Consider the following 19,864-nt stretch of genomic DNA (forward strand, 5'->3'; position numbering starts at 1 on the left):
TCCTGTAGACATTTTTCCATACCTACTATCATTCTCATTATCTGGGTCATAAACTTTATTCTGTGTAAAGCAAAATTTAGTCCAAAGTAGAAATGTTATCAAACATAGAGCATTAGCTGATTTAACTCATTTATGTTTGAATATGATGTTTGAGACTTGGTTAATCCTATAAACATAATTGTCTAAAAATAGAAATTTTGCCCCAGCAGCTGTTATGTAAAGGCATTCTCTTGTTCATAAGGAAAAAAAAAATTGCAGCTGTCAGATTTTCATTTTAGGAGAAATAATATTGGAATGTAATTCTCCTTTTGGCAGGCTATAAACTTAAAATCCTGAGATAAAAATTCGGATCATTATTATTTTACCATTTTATGGAAGCTGCACTGTTTGCTAAGTTCACTTTGATTCTTTTTACATTTTTATTCTTCCTGTGATTTTTATTTACATTAATAAAAATTTCTTTGTCCATTTCTTTGTCCTGTTTCCATTCCTCAGGTCCATTCTGCAAATACACATGGTTTGTTTTAAAAACAGTAGTGACCCTGGTTAAGTTGTCATTTTCTGTCTTTTAAAATCATATCTCACAAGTCCTTTCAGATACAATACCAAAAACAAGAGCTTTTATTAAACCATTTAAATTTAGTGGCAAATTCTGTTTATAGGAATACGCACTAGATACAAGAACAGAGTTTATTATCAAGTGGTGTCTCTACAAATCCCATTAATATTTAAATTTTTTCTTGGTGTTCAAAACTTTTGCCAAAAAAATTGTATTAGAAGATATTTTAAGACTTTGTGTATTGTATGGTTTTGCAATTTCTGTGTAATCCCTCATGCTAATTATAAATTTACTAAACAGTAACTGGATTAGTAATGGATCTTATCTATAAAGTAGGCAGTATCTCTTTACCTGTATTTCTAATTTCCCAATCAAACTATGTGGATAGCTATTTTCTAATGTAAATTTACTCCTTTGGCATTCTTAGGTTGTTAGCAATAGTAGGAACTATTCTATAATCTGGGTGAGAAAAGTCTAAAAATGAAAGTAATTGGAAGAGGGTGATTTAGTAAGCCATCAGAAACTGAAGGGCACGGCACTATGGGGAAGAGTTAAGGGCCAGAAAGGAGGGAGAATTATGCTCCTACCAGCAACTGAAGGTTCAATCAACCACCTCAAAAGGAAGAGATACTTTTTAATATTTCTTCTTTGCACTCTACAACATTTTATATATGAAAGTTGCTGCTAAAATTAAGGAAATGTTTTGGATGTAAATATGACAGTAATAAAAGCTATGATCCTTGGCTGGGGAGATATCTCAGTGGTACAGTGCTTGCCTTGCATGTTCAAGGCCCTTGTTTAATCCCCAATATCAATAATAACAATCATTATAATAATACCCCTGCACTTAATGAAGCACTATTATAAAACTGCTTTATTATGTGCAACTTTTTCTTTCTGACACTGAAAATTCGACAAAGAATATTATTCCCATCTTACAGATCAGGAATCTGCGGATGACAAGAATAGTAAATGGCTGGGACTTAGAGAGTCACCAAGCAACTCAAACAATCTGAGATTAAAATATTTAGTATCTGCAGATTGCTAAATGTATTTCTACACCCTGAACTGACAGAGAATCTTATCATTTGAAGAACATGTTTCTCAAGTATTTTGTTTCCATTATTTATTAAACTAGCTATTTTCTCATGCCTAAGAAAAGATTTCTAAATGCCTAGGACTTACATATTAGGGCTTGGATTTACTGTTTTTTTTTTCTTTGTTTCTCTTTTCTTCCTTAAAAAAAAAAAATAACTTTATAAAGAATATCCCTGGGGGCTGGAATGTGGCTTAAGCAGTACGCTCACCTGGCATGCACGGGGCACTGGGTTTAATCCTCAGTACCACATAAAAATAAAATAAAGATGTTGTGTCCACCAAAAAGACTTAAAAAAAAAAATACCCCGGTACTACTAAAATCGGGAATCTTCTAAATAATTTTTTGAATACTACTTAAAAAAAGACCAGGGTCACAATCAATGTTTAATGTATTTCTTAAAATTTATTGAAGTGCACATTTCTTGAAGGAAATGGTGCGAGGTAAGCAATTCTAGTTCCCAGCCCCTCATAATATAAATGCTAAATTGTTGGCCTATCTAAAAGGAAACACTTATTTGAATTTGAATTTGTCTTGTTTTTTTGTTTCTCTGTTTTCAGGCACATAAAATTTGTGGTTCAAAAGATATAGATTCCTTTGCCAGAAGGTTAAGAAAAATAATGAAATGTATTTGTGGGGCTGGGGATGTGGCTCAAGCGGTAGCGCGCTCGCCTGGCATGCGTGCGGCCCGGGTTCGATCCTCAGCACCACATACAAACAAAGATGTTGTGTCCGCCGAAAACTAGAAATAAATATTAAAAATTCTATCTCTCTCTCTCTCTCCTTCTCTCTCTTTAAAAAAAAATGTATTTGTAAAGTTTCTAATAACCTTTATATAGATTATTTTAGCAACCCCTATATAAATATAGAGTGAATATTTTGACTATTCCATCAGTACAAAAATCCAGGCCAAAATTTGAATATTAAAAACAAACAAACAAAAAAATCTTATGATTTTGGTGAGTTTGCTAACTGCCTATCCTCACCAATGCCTATTTGTGCTAGGATAAAATGGCTAATGATATAGAACTTAACAAAAACAGCTCTTTTAAAAAAAGATTAAATATTTTTATTGCAATGTATGGTTATATATATATTTTTTTTTAGCCTTTATAAGATAACATTGTGATAGGTGCTTGAAGAGGATATTTTTCCAGAACTGGTTTTATAGTAAAAACTAAGGGCAGCTTTTGCATTGTGAAATATGGGTAGATGTCCATATATGGGTTACTGAGAAGTCAAGAAGTGTTCCCTAAAAAAAAACTTATAAAATTACTTGGCAGAGAGATAACCATGTTTTCTATTTTGTTCACATTCTCTCATGCTATATGGTCACCTACCAAGTAAATTCACATGCATATCATTACCTTGGTTTAAAAGAGAAGCAGAATGCTCATTCTTGGCAGGAACAAAATGCTTAAAGGTTCTTTACCATGGTGAAATAGAGTAGTACTGAATTCCCAAGAGAGAATTATCAGTTTTATAAGTTAATATTTCTTGTCTCTACCTGACTTCTCTCTTTGGAATATATTTACTATTTATTTTTTTACCTTTGATTTTTTTGCTTTGGGGATTTTTTTTTAACCTATTGCCGTCCTACTGTATTAAATATCCCTTATATTGAAATGTTTGTAAAGAAATACTCTTTAATAAAAACTTCACAAAATATCTGTTTAGTTCTTAACATATGAGGGAAACAGTTAAAGAAAAAGCACTTCACCATGTAGAAGGGAAAGAGATAATTCTGTAATTATGATACTTTTATTACATGATCAACATTTAGTCCTCTGCAGACAAGGGAACACTTACTAGCAGTACTTGAAGACGTAAGTTGGAATTGCATGTTACTTGAAAGATCTTATTAAGCTAAATTTTGGTGCACAGCAGTTGTACATGATTTCATGTTTATGTAGCAAAATGCATTGAAATGTACTAGTATTGAAATATACATGTAAAGATAGTTGTGGAAATTGTGTATTATATTTTCCTGTGTGTTTGTTAGAGCATAAACTTTCTTTTTTTAATTGTTCTAACTAAATAAGGCTAAATGAATAATGTAATTGAAAATATATTTTAAATCTTTGTGATGAGTTTTTAAAAAAAACTATTACAAAATTGTATCATTCCTGATTACACAGAACTTTGTTGGTGGTTTTAAATAAATTTTATACTTCTATTTTGCACCTGGTAGTCTAATTTTTCTTTCCTCTTCAAAATCATATTTTAAAAATTTAGTATCCTAACAGAATTCACACATTTTAACTACAAAAGACAATAAGCATTCTGTCTTAAAAAATGGCTTTTTTTTTTTTTTAAGGAGAGAGAGAATTTTTAATATTTATTTTTTAGTTCTCGGCTGACACAACATCTTTGTTGGTACGTGGTGCTGAGGATCGAACCCGGGCCGCACGCATGCGAGGCAAGCGCGCTACAGCTTGAGCCACATCCCCAGCCCATGGCTTTTTTTTTTTTAATGTTCAATACTGATAATGATATGCAAGTTTCTTTTCTCCTTTCCTTTCTTCCTGTTTGGGGGATGGGGCGGAGAGAGAAAAGAGTCTGCTTTCTTTTATTTGGACCACTGGAAGATCAGTCTATTCATTTTTTGTTGTTTTGTTTTGTTGATACCAGAGACTTTATCAACTGAGTCACATTCCCACCAGAGATTGAACCCAGGGTCCCTTAACAACTGAGCCACATATCCAGTCCTTTTTTTTTTTTAAATGTTTTATTTAGACAGGGTCTGCTAAATTGCTTAGGCCTCACTAAGTTGCTGAGCTTAGCTTTGAACTTGTGATCCTCCTACCTCAGTCTCCTGAGCCACTGGGATTACAGGTAATACAAAGTCATTAGTATGCCAAAATTTTTATGACATAATATATAAAACCTGAGGAAAATGTTATATTTTTTCTTTTTCCAAGTATTTCTTGGGAATAGATCAGCCTAGGCCTTGCTACTCCATGCTTGCTTAGAGACAGGCTATTGATTCCATATATTCATAGGTGAAAACAGCAGAATCATATAACACATGATGTGATGCCTTCCCACCTACTGCGGCTAGAGTGTCCAAGGTTCCTATGGCATGTTGGTAGAGTCCTAATTCTCATTTTTTAAAAAGTCACAATTCCCAATGTCATTTGGACTACCACCAGCACAATTTCTCTAATTCATTTGGTCTTTGTACATCTCTGAATCTTATTTCTTCACAAACGTCGACTGTATTTTTTCTCAGAGAGGAAGCAGAAATCATAGATTAAAATCCTCTCCTTTTACCTGCTCGTTTATAAACCAACCCTAATCTGCACCTCTCTTCTTATTACAATGAAGATGTCTTTCCACCAAATAAAAAATAAAAGGGCTAATTCATCGATGGACATTGGTTTCTGCCCCATTTTTCCTTCTCAAGGACTTTATTTATATATTTTTAAAATTTCTTTCTTAATAGTACTGGGGATTGAACCCAGGTTTGCTCTACCACTGTGCTACATCCCCAGCCCTATTTATTTATTTTTTGCAAGGGGCTCACTAAATTACTGAAACTTTGAACTTGTGATCCTCCTGCCACAGTCTTTAGTCATTGGGATTACAGGCCTGCAGCACTGTGCGGAGCTCAAACATTATCTTTCAGTTTGATGATGTTGATAGACAACCTAGAGATCATGAGATAACCAGACCACCGTGGCCAGCGCTATGTGCCATGATTAAGAAAAATGAGGCTGGGTGCAGTGGCACATGCCTGTAATCCCAGCAACTCAGGAGCCTGAGGCAAGAGGATCCAGAGTTCAAAGGGAGCTCAGCAAAAGGTGCTGAGCTACTCAGTGAGATCCTGTCTCTAAATAAAATACAAAAATAGGGCTGGAGATGTAACTCAGTGGTCAGGTGCTACTGAGTTCAATCCTCAGTACCAAAAAAAAAAAAAAAAAATTCTAAAAGTATTAGAATGGGCCTGGGGTCATACCTCAGTGGTAGAGTTCCTTAGTGTTGGGGAGGTTCTGGGTTCCATCCAAAGGAGTGCAAAAATAATATCATGACATGGTTGTCATGTCCTATCACACACATTACTTTTTTTTTAATTTGTTCTTTTTAGATATACATGACAGTAGAGTGTATTTTGACATACATGAAGTATAATTTATTCTCACACATTACTTTGTTTATATTTATTTTTTTCAGTTGTAGTTGGGTACAATATCTTTATTTTATTTATTAATTTTTATGTGGTGCTGCGAATACAACCTAGGGCCTTGCACGTGCTTGGTGAGCAATCAGTAATAATGTTGATGATAGTAACAAATATTATCAATAAATCCAATTTCTTCAGCTTGGAGTAAAAGCTTAATAGTTGTTTTTTGTTTGTTTGTTTTTGGTACCAGGGATTGAACCCAGGGGCGTTTACCACTAAGCCACATCCCCAGCTCTTTTTATATTTTTATTTAGATATTTAGACACAGGGTCTCACTGAGTTGCTTAGAACCTCTAAGTAGCTGAGGCTCATGATCCTCCTGCCTTAGCCTCCCAAACAGCTGGAATTACAAGCATGTGCCACCATGCCCCACTTGGACTAAAAATTGAAATAAAATTCATATTAGGGGGCTGGGGATGTGGCTCAAGTGGTAGTAAGCTTGCCTGGCATGCGTGCCGCGCTGGGTTCGATCCTCAGCACCACATACAAATAAAGATGTTGTGTCCGCCGAAAACTAAAAAATAAATATTAAATTCTGTCTCTCTCTCTCTCTAAAAAAAAAATTCATATTAGGATTCAAGGATGACAATTATCCTAAATTAATCTATATATTTAGAGCAATCGTGTGTGTGTGCGCGTCTGAAAACTGAATTCAATGGCTCTCTATCACTGAGCTACTCTTTTCTTTTTCTGTACCAGGAACATTATACCTCTGAGTTATATCTCCATATTCCCACTCTTCTTTTTTTTTTTTTTTTAATTTTATCTTGAGCAGAGAGTCACTGAGGTGGGGACGACTTCAACTTATGATTCTCCTGGCAAAGTAGCTGAGACTGAAAAAAATGTTCAATGTCTCTATTAATTAGAGAAATGCAAATTAAAGGTACACTGAGATTTTACCTCACTCCAGTCAGAATGGCAACTATCAAGAATAAAAGTAACAGCCAGTTGTGGTGGTGCACACCTGTAATCCCAGCAGCTCTGCAGGCTGAGACAGGAGGATTATAGTTCGGTACCCACCCCCACAAAAATCCACCAAAACAACTAGGAATGGAACCACCATTTTACCCAGTCATACCACTTCTTGGTATATATCCAAAAGAGTTAAATTCAGCATAATACACTGACACAGGCATATAGATGTTATAGCAGTTCAATTCACAATAGCTAAACTACAGAAACAACCTAGATGGGGGAAAGGGGTGTGGGGGAGGGGGTGAAAGGGTAGGGAAGGAGGAGGGGGTGTGGGGATGGGAAGGTGAGGTTGGGGGCATGAGGATGGGGGTATGGGTGACCATGGGATGGTGGATGAGGCAGAAGGATTGCGATTAAAATTTAGTGACAGCAGCAATTTAGTGATACCTCATTCAAATTTTTTAAATGCTGGGAATGCAGCCTAGTGGCAAAGTGCCCCTAGGTTCAATTCCCAATATGGTAACGTACAAATTAACAAATAAAATCATATTGAGCACCTGTGGTGCATGCCTGTACTTCCAGCTCATCAGGAAGCTGAAGCAGAAGGATCTCAAGTTCAAAGCTAACCTAGGCAACATAGTGAGTCTCCCGTCAAACAAAAAGAAAACAGTATAACAAGAATACAACCAACCAATTTTTTGTTGTTGTTGTTGAACTCAGGGGCACTTAACCTCTGAGCCACATCCCCAGCCCTATTTTGTATTTTATTTAGAGACAGGGTCTTACTGAGTTGCTTAGCACCTCACCGCTGCTGAGGCTAGCTTTGAATTCGCCATCCTCCTGTCTCAGTCTCCCAGATGTAGATAGCGACAACACTTTTATTTTATTTATTTACATTTTATTTATTTATTTTATTTTATTTTATTTACTTTATAGGCATGTGCCACTGCACATGGCCAACCAACCAATTTTAAATTGGAGAAAGGAATAATGGTTTCACAACAGTGTGAATATATTCAATGCCACTAAATTGTGTTCTAAAAAATGTCGAAAATTGTAAATTTTATGCTACATATTTTTTAAAGGGGGGGGAGAATTTTTTAATATTTATTTTTTAGTTTTCAGTGGACACAACATCTTTATTTTATTTGTATGTGGTGCTGAGGATTGAACCCAGCGCCCTGCGCATGCCAGGTGAGCACGCTACCGCTTGAGCCACATCCTCAGCCCCAACATATTTTTTAAAGAGTTGAAATCATTAAAAAAATTATTTGTAGTTGTAGAGTTGTAGCTGGATAGCATCATTTATTTTATTTGTTTATTTTTATGTGGTTCTAAGGATCAATCGCAGTGACTCCCACATGCTAGGCAATGCTGTGCCACTGAGCCATAACTCCAGCCCATACATATATTTTTTATTAGAATCAAAATATTTGCTAGGGGGCTGGGGTTGTGGCTTGGTGGTAGAGCACTTGCCTAGCATATGTAAGGCACTGGGTTTGAACCTCAGTATCACATAATAAATAAGTAAATAGGGGCTGGGATGTGGTTCCTAGCATGTATGAGGAACTGGGTTCAATTCTCAGCCACATAAAAATAAAATAAAGATATTGTGTCCACCTAAAAACTAAAAAATAAATATAAAAAATAAATTAATTAATTAAATAAAAGTGTTGTTGCCATCTACAACTAAAGATATTTTTAAAAAAAGATTTGCCAAAACATGGGGAAGGGGAGAACAAAGGACTTGAATAGAAATTTCTCCAAGGAAGATGTACAAATGGCCAGTAAACACATGAAATTGTGCTCAACATTTTTAGTCATTTCATAAGGGAGCTACAAATCAAAACTGCTATGACATTTCACTTCATACCCATGAAGATTTCTATTTATTTTTAAAAAGAAGAAATAAATAAAATAATAAAGGTTGGTAAGAACATGGAACATTTCTTGCAGGAATATAAATAGGGTAATCACAGGAAATATAATTTGTCACTCAACAAATTAAATATAGAATTATCATATGATTCAGAGACAACCCATTTGAGACAACCCATTCCTAGGTACAGTATATGCCAAAAACAATTGAAAAGAGGTCAGACAAAAGCCAGGTGCAGTGGTGCACTCCTTTAATCCCAGGGTCTGGGGAGGCTGAGGCAAGAGGTTTGCAAGTTCATGACCAGTCTGGGTAACTTAGTAAGATCCTGTCAAAATAAAAAAATAAAAGTGGCTAGGAATGTAGCTAAATGGTATAGCACCTCTGGATTCAATTCCCAGTATGTCAAAAAAATTAAAAATCAAAATAATAATTAAAAGACTAATAAATAACACTGAATTGGGATTTGGTAGTACAGGAAGATATTTGTTGAATAGTGCTAGAAGCAGGCTTTGTGTGTGTTATGTTTGGGGTGGTATTTGGAATTGATTCATGGGCTCACACACTCCTGAGCCCCATCCATAGCCTTTCTTTATTTTGTTTTGAGACAAGGTCTCCATAAATTGCCTGGGCTGGCCTGAACTTGTGATCCTCTTGCCTCAACTACCTGAGTAGCTGAGATTACAAGCCTGTGCTAGCAGCAGGTACTCATAGAGGGAATTTCTATGAAAGAAAGAGAAACAAAGATTAGCAGTTGGAAGCCCAATTTTTTGGGGGGTGCGCTTATAAGGGATTTAACTCCAGGGTACTCGACTATTAAGCCACATCCCCAGCCCTATGCTGGCTTTGAACTCGCTATCCTCCTGCCTCATCCTCCCAAGATGCTGGGATTACAAGGCATGTGCCACCACACTCAGCTGGAAGTCCAATTTAAGAGTCCAGAGGGCAGTCAGGGACATTTCAGGATTCTGGACTTAAGGATGGCATTAGCATTCTCACTTGATCACTTCAAAGTTTGTTTCCAAGAAACTGGTTGTGTGTGTGTGTGTGTGTGTGTGTGTGTGTATGTGTGTGTGTGTTGCTGGGGAATCAAACCCAGGGCCTTGTGCATGTGAGGCAAGCACTCTACCAGCCCTGCTTTTTATTTAAAATTCTTTTTGTAGTTGTAGATGGATAAAATACCTTTATTTATTTATTCATTTATTTATTTATTAGTACTGGGCATTTAACTCAGGGCACCCAACTACTCGGCCACATCCCCAGCCCTATTTTATTTAGAGACAGGGTCTCACTGAGTTGCTTAGCGCCTCACTTTTACTGAGGGTGGCTTTGAACTCGAGATCCTCCTGCCCCTAAGCCACTGGGATTACAGGTGTGTGCCACCACGCCTGGCTAGAATATCTTTATTTTATTCGTTTCTTTATTATTTTTTGGTGTGGTGCTGGAGATTGAACCCAGGGCCTTGTATATGTGAGACAAACACTCTACCAACTGAGCTATATCCCCAGTCCTTGTTTATTTCTATGTGTTGCTAAGGATAGTTTATTTCTATGTGCTGCTAAGGATAGAACCCACACATGCTAGCTTTGAACTCTGTGTTCTACCACTGAAGTACAATCCCAGCCATTGCAGAAACTTTTTTTTTTTTTTTTTGTACTGAAGATTGAACTCAGGGGACTTAACCACTGAGCCACATCTACCAGCCCTTTTGCATATTTTATTTAGAGACAGGGTCTCACTGAGTTGCTTGGCACCTTGCTAAGTTGCTGAGGCTGGCTTTGAACTTGCAATCCTCCTGCCTCAGCCTCCCATTGGGATTATAGGAATGTGCCAGTATGCCAGCTTGCAGAAACTTTTGATAAAGAATATTAGACTGTACTTTTTTTTTTTTTTTTTTTTTTTTTTTGGTGGTGGTTGTGCTGAGGACAGAATCTTGAGCTAAGTATAGGATGTATCAATGAGCTATCCCCAACCCCTCAGATTGTACCTTTGTGTTTTTGACAGGGTTTCACTACGTTTGCCAGGTTAGGCTCAAGTAGTCCTCCTGGCTCAGCTTCCTGAGTAGTATGGACTATATTTATGCACTACCATGTCTAGCAGATTACACATTTAACACCCATAGAGACTAGGAAGTCAAGTCAAAGACTAGCCATCAGATTTTGCATGAAATATTTATAAGTTGGGTGAATTCTTCCCTTCTCCAGAGGCAAAAAGTATCATAAGTCACAAAGGATCTTAAACGACATTCCTTAAGTGACATTCCTTAAATGACATTCCTTATCTTACAATAACCAGAGAGGGACCATATGCGGTCCCAGTTATGAGGTACCAGGCTAGTATCCTTCCAGGAAGCTTTATTGACTCCATATGATCAACCTTAGTTGTTTTTTTGTTGTTGTTATTTGTTTGTTTGTACCAGGGATTGAACTCAGGGGCACTCAACCACTGAGCCATATCCCCAGCCCTACTTTGTATTTTATTTAGAGAGTATTTAGAGATAAGGTCTCACTGAGTTGCTGAGGCTGACTTTGTTTGAACTCAGGATCCTCATGCCTCAGCTTTCCGAGCCGTTGGGATTACACGCATGCATCACTGAGCCCGGCTCAACCTTAGTTCTTTAATGTTGCCTGGTAATATCTGAAAATATGATATTTGAGTCAAAATCTTGGAAATTTAAGCAATAATTGTGTCCTATTACAAAAACATCTTCTCATTAAATTTGTGCAAGCTATCATATTGCCATGAAAATAAGAATATTCAATAGTTTCTGCAGTCTAGAGGGGATAAGTAGGGACAAAAAGTTTGTTCCATCTTTGACTCACAGAGGCATACTTTACTAAATTACTGTAAAATATACATAGCTAGTGGAAATAGTTTCCTTAAATCTGGAGGATGGGGTTGTAACTCAGTGGATAAAGCTTGCCCAGCTTGGGCTGGGGATGTGGCTCAAGCGGTAGTGCGCTCACCTCGCATGCGTGCGGCCCGGGTTAGATCCTCAGCACCACATACAAACAAAGATGTGTCCGCCGAAAACTAAAAAATAAATATTAAAAAATTCTCTCTCTCTCTTAAAAAAAAAAAAAGCTTGCCCAGCTTGTGTGAGGCCTGTGTTAATTATTAGCAACACACACACTCTCTCTCTTTCTCTCTCTCTCTCTCACACACACACACACCACTGCTTAAATGTGGAAAAATAAAATATAAAATAACAAGTAATATTTTGTAAAATTATTTTTTTAGTTGTAGATGGTCACAGTAACTTACTTTTATGTGGTGCTGAGGATTGAACCCAGTCGCTCACACATGCAAGGCAGATGCTTTGCCACTGAGCTACAGCCCCAGCCCAAGAACGAATAATATTTATGATTTAAAGAAAAATTGATAATGCTACTACATGGTCAAACTTTGAAAATTATATACTAAGTCAAAGAACCCAAACACACAAAAGGCCACACATTGCAGATTCTACTTATATGTCTAGGATGGGCCATTGAAGAGAAAAAGATTAGTGGTGATCAGAGTTTTTTGGTTTTTTTTAAAGAGAGAGTGAGAGAGGAGAGAGAGAATTTTTAATATTTATTTTTTAGTTTTCGGCGGACACAACATCTTTGTTGGTATGTGGTGCTGAGGATTGAACCCGGGCCGCACGCATGCCAGGCGAGCGCGCTACCGCTTGAGCCACATCCCCAGCCCCTCTTCTTTTTTTTTTAATATTTATTTTTTAGTTTTCGGCGGACACAACATCTTTGTTTGTATGTGGTGCTGAGGATTGAAGCCGGGACGCAGGCATTACAGGCGAGCGTGCTACCGCTTGAGCCACATCCCCAGCCCCTGAACAAATTCTTAAGCTAGTCCTTAATATTTTTTTTTTGGTGGGGGGGATCGTACAAGAGATTGAACCCAGGGGCACTCAGGCACTGAGCCACAGCCCTATTTCTATATCTATCTATATATATTTAGTTAGATACAATACCTTCATTTTATTTATTTATTTTTCTGTGGTGCTGAGGATGGAACCCAGGGCCTCACACTTGCTAGGTAAGCGCTCTACATCTGAGCCACAACCCCAGGCCCTCAGCCCTATTTTGTATTTTATTTAGAGACAGGGTCTCACTGAGTTTCTTAGTGTCTTGCCATTGCTGAGGCTGGTTTGTAACCCAGTCTCAGCCTCCTGAGCAACTGGGATTACAGGCTTGTGCCACTGTATCCAGTGAGCTGGTCCTTAATATTTTATTTATTTATTTATTTATTTTGTTACCAGGGACTGAACCCAGGGGCACTTAACCACTGAGCAACATCTCCAGCCCTTTGTATGTTTTATGTTCAGCTATAAAATCAGCTTGCAGAACTATTATTTGGTTCCATTCCTATGTCTAGAGTACTTAACACAGTGTGTGGCAATTTTAGATTTTCCTTAATTGATGGTAGCAGTGATGGCAACTAGGGGTAGTAGATTTAACAGATGAAACAATAAAATGGTCAGCAAAATAAGAAAATCTTGCTAAATTGTTTAGGGCCTTGCTATGTTGTTGAGGCTGGCCTTGAATTTGGGATTCTTCTGTTTCAGCCTTCTAAACTGCTGGGATTAAAGGCCTATGCCACCTGCTGGGCCTGGTCCTTAATCTTCTGACCCCCTACAGTGACTATCTGCTTTCTGTCTTTGCTCTCAGTTCAGTCTCAGAACACCTGCAGCTGCTTTAAGCCTTTTTTAGTCTAGTGTAAAGTGTGTGACTTGAATGTTTTAGCTATTAAAAATTAAGACTTGGGGCCGGGGCTGTAGCTCAGTGGCAGAGCGCTTGCCTAGCATGTGTGAGGCACTGGGTTCCATATTTAGCACCACATAAAAATTAAAAAATGAAAAAAAGGCATTCTGTCCATACAAAACTACATTTTTTTTTAAATTAAAAGATTGGAGTAAAGAAACCTGATTGTTTGGCTTATGACTATCAGGTGACCCACAAGTATTCAGTGAACTGACACTGATGAAAACAGTGTAACCTGTGAATTTATTGTTATTCACTAAATTGTGACACTGTGGAAAGACACCAAACGTGTTTTGTCTATGTAAATGACATAGCTCACTCACGACAGGGAGTGACTGGTTAATAGGTGTACGTTTCTTATTTGGGTGATGAAAAGATTTAATAATAGCAGTGGTCATGGTGGCACAACCTATGAACACACTAAAGGCCATTAAATTGTACACTTTAAAATAGTCCATCTTGGCGTAGTGGCGCGAACCTGTCTGTGGTCCCAACTCTGGAGGCTGAGGCAGGAGGACCGCTTAAGCCCAGCAGTTTGGGACCAGCCTGAGCAACATGGAAGACCCTGTCTCAAAGAAAAGAAAAAAGTCCATTCAGTATGTTAAGTGACATTTACCTCAATGAAAAAAAAGAGTTGAGACGTCACAGAACATACCCATTCCTCCAACCAAATATACTGTTTAAAAAAAAAAAGGAAAAAGAAAAATCATAAAATGGCGTCGGCCCTCGTCGGATCACGTGACCGCGGATTCTTTCCTTCCACCCCCTCTGGTCATCCTCTGCCTCAGAGAGAGCGCACAGACGTAGCCCGCTCATTGTTAAGCTGAGCCAAGGTAACCCTTCTTCACAGCGTTCTCGTTCTAGCAGCGCAGTCAAAAGGGCTAGCCTATGCGGGGCGAGTCGGAGAGCGCGTACGTAGGACGTCAAGCCGTAAGCGTGGTTCCTTTGGGAAATTGGGAAGGAGGCGGTGAGGAGCGAGAGGGGGAGGTTGGCGCATGCGCATAAGGCTGACGGTTTTGAAATGGCTTCGGTGTTAGCCGGGACCCGACGCAGGTGAAGGTCTGGTCAGCGCTTGATTGGAGCGCGGTGGGCTGCCGCCTGGGGTTCTTAACATCTGTCCTATAGCGGAAGGACCGGGAGGCTTCGTTTTGGTGGCGCGGAGGCCCCAGGCCGGCGACCGTGGGGCTCTTGTGGGACTGGGGCGGGAGGGACGCGGTCCCTTTTGTGCCGGTCGGACCAGGCCCTGTGCTGCCCGCCCCTCCCCCACCGCCTCGCTCTTTCCCGGTCGCCCCTCAGGTGTACCCAGCGCCCCTCAGCCTTGGTCCGACCGGCTGCAGTCCGCCGTCCCCCTCTCCGGAGCTGCTGCGGCTTTAGCCTCGAAGCCCGGGGCGGGGGTGGGGGCTCCCCGTGGCGTGGGTTTGGGGATAGAGGCTTTCTCCGTCGTGCGCCGGACTTAAGGAGGCCTGAACTCTTGAGTGTCCCGGTGTTGGCGCTTAACCCAGTGTTGTGGGGCTGTGGGTTCCGCCATCCGCCGTCTGCGGCCCGCGAGGAGCTGGGGCCGGAGGAAGATGGCAGAGCCCTGGCCCGTCAGAATCGCCGCGCCCGGGCGATATGCGGGCGGAGATGATCGCATTTTCTGACTTGTCTTTGGCGGGAGTGGGGTCTTCGCATTGGTTCTTTGAGGGGCATCCGTTAGCTCAACTGCCTTTCCACACGAGGGAGAGGAAGTCGAGGGCAAAGGAGGTCCTAGTTAATTCCATACCAGAGAAATTAGAGATGTTCGTTATTTTGATGATAAGTACCTTTGTTCGGGGTCTCGTCCAATTTTCCGTTATTGATTTCACCATCACTCTGGCCCCAATCTCCAACTCCATCGCCCAAAGAAACACAGAAGGCTAGATATCCTGTGAATATGGAGTTGTGAACTTCTAGTTAATAATCTGGTGGATAGAGCAGATTGTCTTCTGTTTAAATGTGACGGTTTATAGTCACAGAAAGAAGTGCCCTTTAAGTCTGTCCCTAAAATAAGGGTACTTTGGTGATCCAGTTGATGTAAAATGTTTTTGCTGTATTTGAAGTGTTGTTCATTTGCCCTTTTCCTACTTGCAGTTATTATATCTACTTAGGAAGATGCCCTTGATACTTTAAACATTTCTTTTAAATAATTGTGATATTTGTAGTTTGGTTGAACTTTGAAACGTGGATCCTTTCTTAATAGATTGCTGCTATAGAAGAAAAACAAGTGAAGGTTTTTTTACCCCTTGCATCATGGCTCAGTTTGGAGGACAGAAGAATCCGCCATGGGCTACTCAGTTTACAGCCACTGCGGTATCACAGCCAGGTCAGACTGCTGAACACATGTACTGTAAATGAGTGTGTGGGTATTGGGGGGAATCCTGTTATAGCCGAGTTAGGTTATGCATGTTATGGTAAAGTGTTTGCAAGTGATGTGTCGTTTATTTGTGAAGACTTTTAAAAATTGATAGATCAACTAGGGAAAAAAGTGATTTGCATTTTGGACAGTTTTATAGGTTTTGTTTTGCAGTGCTGTGGATCATTTCTTTCCCCTGCCCCCCCGCCCTTTCAGGGTTGAACTCAGGGGAGCTCTACCCAGGAGTTACATTTGCAACCCCCCCCCCCTTTTTTTTTGGGAGATAGGCTCTCCCTCCTCACTTGCTGAGGGTCTCACCAAGTTGCTCTTGCTCAGGCTTGCTTCAGACTTGTGATCTCCTGCCTCAACTTCCTGAACCACTGGGTTTACAAACATGCCGCCATGCCTGGCTAAGAAGTGACTTAGATTTGGTGAAATCAGTTAGTATCAACTACTGTGTGTCCAGAAGCATGTGTTATGCTCTTATTCTTTAATATACTGTTTTAGCTGACTTTTTTTTAAAAATAAAGTTAGTGTTATTTTATTTGGACCTTTATTTTATTTATTTATATGTGGTGCTGAGAATTGAATCCAGTGCCTAAAACATGCTAGGCAAGCTTTCTACTACACTGAGCCCCAGCCCCTGACTTTTTTTTCTTTTTAATGGTGCTGGGAAGCAAACCCAGGGCTTCCTACATGATAGACAAACTCTCATAAGACTATAGCCCATCTCCAGCCCTTAGCTGACTTATGCTGCATGTTTTGTTTTGGATTCAAATAAAAATAGCTGTTATTATAGAATTATATTGTCTATAGCTATTTACATTTACGTTGTGATCATTTGAATGTATGTCATAGACCTTTGTTTTTATTTAAAGATGGATGGAACAAAGGAGATAACAAAGTTTATACAACTTTTTTTTAGAGACATTCAGTAATATATAGGTATTCTCTTTTCGGATTTGACAATAAAGACTCAACATAAATAATAGAATTATTTATTTATTTATTTATTTATTTATTTTAGAGAGAGTGAGAGAGGAGAGAGAGAATTTTTAATATTTATTTTTTAGTTCTTGGCGGACACAACATCTTTGGTATGTGGTGCTGAGGATCGAACCCGGGCCGCACGCATGCCAGGCAAGCGTGCTACCGCTTGAGCCACATCCCCAGCCCTAAATAATAGAATTTTGTAAATGGAGATTCTATAAAATATGTGGTACATGAAATTATTTATGGAAATTCTTGGAAATATCAATCACAATTTTTCAAGAGTCTAAATTTTTGCTGCTATATCATCACTTGAGTAGATAAGCAAGTTATTTTCTTTATTATTATTAAGTATCTATGCTAGCTTTTTTCTGAAAAGCCTGTAAATAGATACTAGTGAAACTATAATAATATTGTTTTGAATAAAATATCTAGATTCCAGTTGCCATATTTTGGACTACTTCTAGAATATTTGATATTTTCTTTCTTTTTGTTGAGATTGGGGTCTCCCACACTCACCTCAACCTTCCCAAGTAGCTGGGATTTCAGGCATGTGCCACTGCTAGAGTTTTGTTTTTGTTTTTTTTTTTTAATTTCAACAAGATATTGAGACTTCTTGAATAATAGTGCCAATTTTACTGTATTAAAGAAATACACATAGCTGGGCATGCTAGTACATGCCTGTATTCCCAGTGATTGGAGACTGGAGAAGAAGGATCACAAGTTTGAGGCCAGCCTGAGCAATTTAGAGAGGCCCTAGGCAACTTAGTGAGATCCTGTCTCAAAATAAATAAAAAACGGCTGGGGATGTGTCTCCCACATCCTTGAGTTCAATCACCAGTACCAAAGAAAGAAAGGAAGAAAGGAATACACATAGCTGTAATCCCAGCTATTCCTGAGGTAGAGGCAGGATGATTGTAAATTTGAGGGTAGCCTGGGCAACTTAGTGAAACACTGTCTTGAAATACAAGCCAAGTAGTTGACACACTCTTAAACCTAGCTGGGCCATTGAGCAACTTAGCAAGACCCTGTCTCATTAGAATGAAAAGACTGCAGCTATGACTCAGGGGTGGAGTGGTACCTAGCACGTACAAGGCCTTGGCTTCAATCCCTAGTATTGAAAATAAAAGAAAAAGATATGGCTTAGGGTTGGTGAGGTAGTTCAGAGCAACCATATGCCAGCAATATCAGTATCTGAGTCCAGTGTCAAATTGGTGACCATGCAAATCATACAAAAAAGAATTGTTCAACTTTTTCTTTTGTGGTATTTAGTATTGAACCAATAGCCCTCACAAATGCTTGACAAGTGCTTTTCCACTGAGCTACATCCCCAACTCTTTTTTTTTTTTTTTTTTTTTTTTTTGATATAGGGGTTGAACCCAGGGGCACTTAGCCAGCCCTTTTTTATTTAGGGACAAGGTCTGGCTAAGTTGCTTAGCACCTTGATAAATTGCTCATGCTGTCTTTGAATTTGGGTCCTTTTGTCTCAGCCTCCTGGAGTGCTGGGATGACATTCTTAGGCCACCACACTCAGCCCCAACTCTTTTTTTGTTTTGTTTTGTTTTGAAACAGGGTCTCCTGAAGTTGCTAAGACCTTCCAATTTTCCGTCCTCTTGTGTAGCTAGGTTTACTGTCATGGGCTACCAGGCCTGGTTTTAGCATTTAATTTTTTTTTCAATATTTATTTTTTAGTTAGTTGGACACAATACCTTTATTTTACGCATTTTTATGTGGTGTTAAATATTGAACCCAGGGCCTCGCACATACTAGGTGAGCGCGCTACCACTGAGCCACTACCCCAGCCCAGCATTTTATTTTATGAGACGGTTAATTTGCATTTGTACTGTTGTTTAAAAAGTGGCTGAAAATTTTAATGCATTTACACATAATGCATTTATACAGATGAGACATGTAAATAATGTTAAAAATGTTAGTGAAAGCCTGCTTGTCAGCAGTTTATTGCTGAAAGTGCAAAATTCAAGCTTTGAATTGTTGCTGTTTAGCTTTAATACTGAGCCTATTGAGTTCAGGAGTCAGTAATTCCTGGGTGTCATCATATGTCATCTTTAATTTTCTTTTCCTTTAACCACCATCTCAAAGATATCAAACTTTTTTTGTAGTTCTGGGGATTAACCCATTGAATCCAAGGGCTATCTACCACTGAGCTACATCCTCAGGCCCTTATTAGTTTTTGAGACAGGATCTTGCAGGGTTGTACAGGTTGGCCTCAAGCTGTTGATCTTCAGCCTCCTAAGTCCCTGGGATTATAGGCATGTACAGCCTGGTCTGCCTGACTTTTCCCCTTTTTAAAAATGTCTTGAATTATTCCTCCATCCTACATTTAGGACCAATGCAATATTTGGATAATTTGATCAGTATTAGATTTCTCCCGTTTACTGCTCTTAATTTAAAGTTTCCATTCCAAAGTCTCTTATCTAACTTTTTCAGGTCTTTTTATTCCTTTCCTAAACCTTTATATTCTACTCTTCAGTCAGTGTTTAACATCGATTCTTTAGTCACAAAGCTCTTTTTCTCTGTCTTGAGGAAATAGTCTTTATTGTCCTCTATTTATTTTTATTTTATTTTATTTTTAGAGAGAGAGAGAATTTTTAATATTTATTTTTTAGTTTTCGGCGGACACAACATCTTTGTTGGTATGTGGTGCTAAGGATCGAACCCAGGCCGCATGCATGCCAGGCAAGCGCGCTACCGCTTGAGCCACATCCCCAGCCCCCTCTATTTTTTAATTTTATAGTTGTAGTTGACACAATACCTTTAATTAATTAATTTATTTTTATGTAGTGCTGAGGCTCGAACCTGGTGCCTCAAAAGTGCTAGGTGAGTGCTCTGCTGCTGAGCCACAACTCCAGCCTCTATTGTCTTCTATTTACTTATACTTAGTTCAAACTCCTTTTTTTTTTTTTTTTTTTTTTTTTACTGGGTACTGAATCCAGGGATGTTCTACCTCTGAGCTACATCCCCAGCCTTTTATTTTGAGGCAGGTTCTCACTAAATTGCTCAGGCTGGCCTTGAATTTGTGATCCACCTGCCTTAGTCTCCTAGGTAGCTGGGATTACTGGCATGCCTGACTACTTTTTTTTTTTTTTTTTT

The 19,864-nt window shown here is 38.8% G+C and overlaps 1 protein-coding gene across 3 annotated transcripts in view; it reads left to right on the forward strand.

Annotated features, from left to right (window-relative positions):
- The first annotated feature begins 14,360 nt into the window (after positions 1-14,360).
- CCAR1 (cell division cycle and apoptosis regulator 1) overlaps positions 14,361-19,864 on the forward strand; it is a 53,598-nt gene continuing 48,094 nt past the window's right edge. For 2 of the 3 annotated variants that reach the window (XM_081268281.1, XM_081268283.1), the window contains exons 1-2: positions 14,361-14,445; positions 15,611-15,733. In XM_081268281.1, coding sequence (XP_081124407.1) covers positions 15,661-15,733 — 73 coding nt within the window. In that variant the 5' untranslated portion in view covers positions 14,361-14,445; positions 15,611-15,660. Of the gene's footprint in view, positions 14,452-15,610; positions 15,734-19,864 lie in introns of all 3 variants that reach the window. The other variant, XM_081268282.1, reaches the window with a different exon arrangement.

This window comes from Spermophilus citellus (assembly GCF_964194105.1).
Source record: "Spermophilus citellus genome assembly, chromosome: 15".
NCBI classification, from domain to species: Eukaryota; Metazoa; Chordata; class Mammalia; order Rodentia; family Sciuridae; genus Spermophilus; species Spermophilus citellus.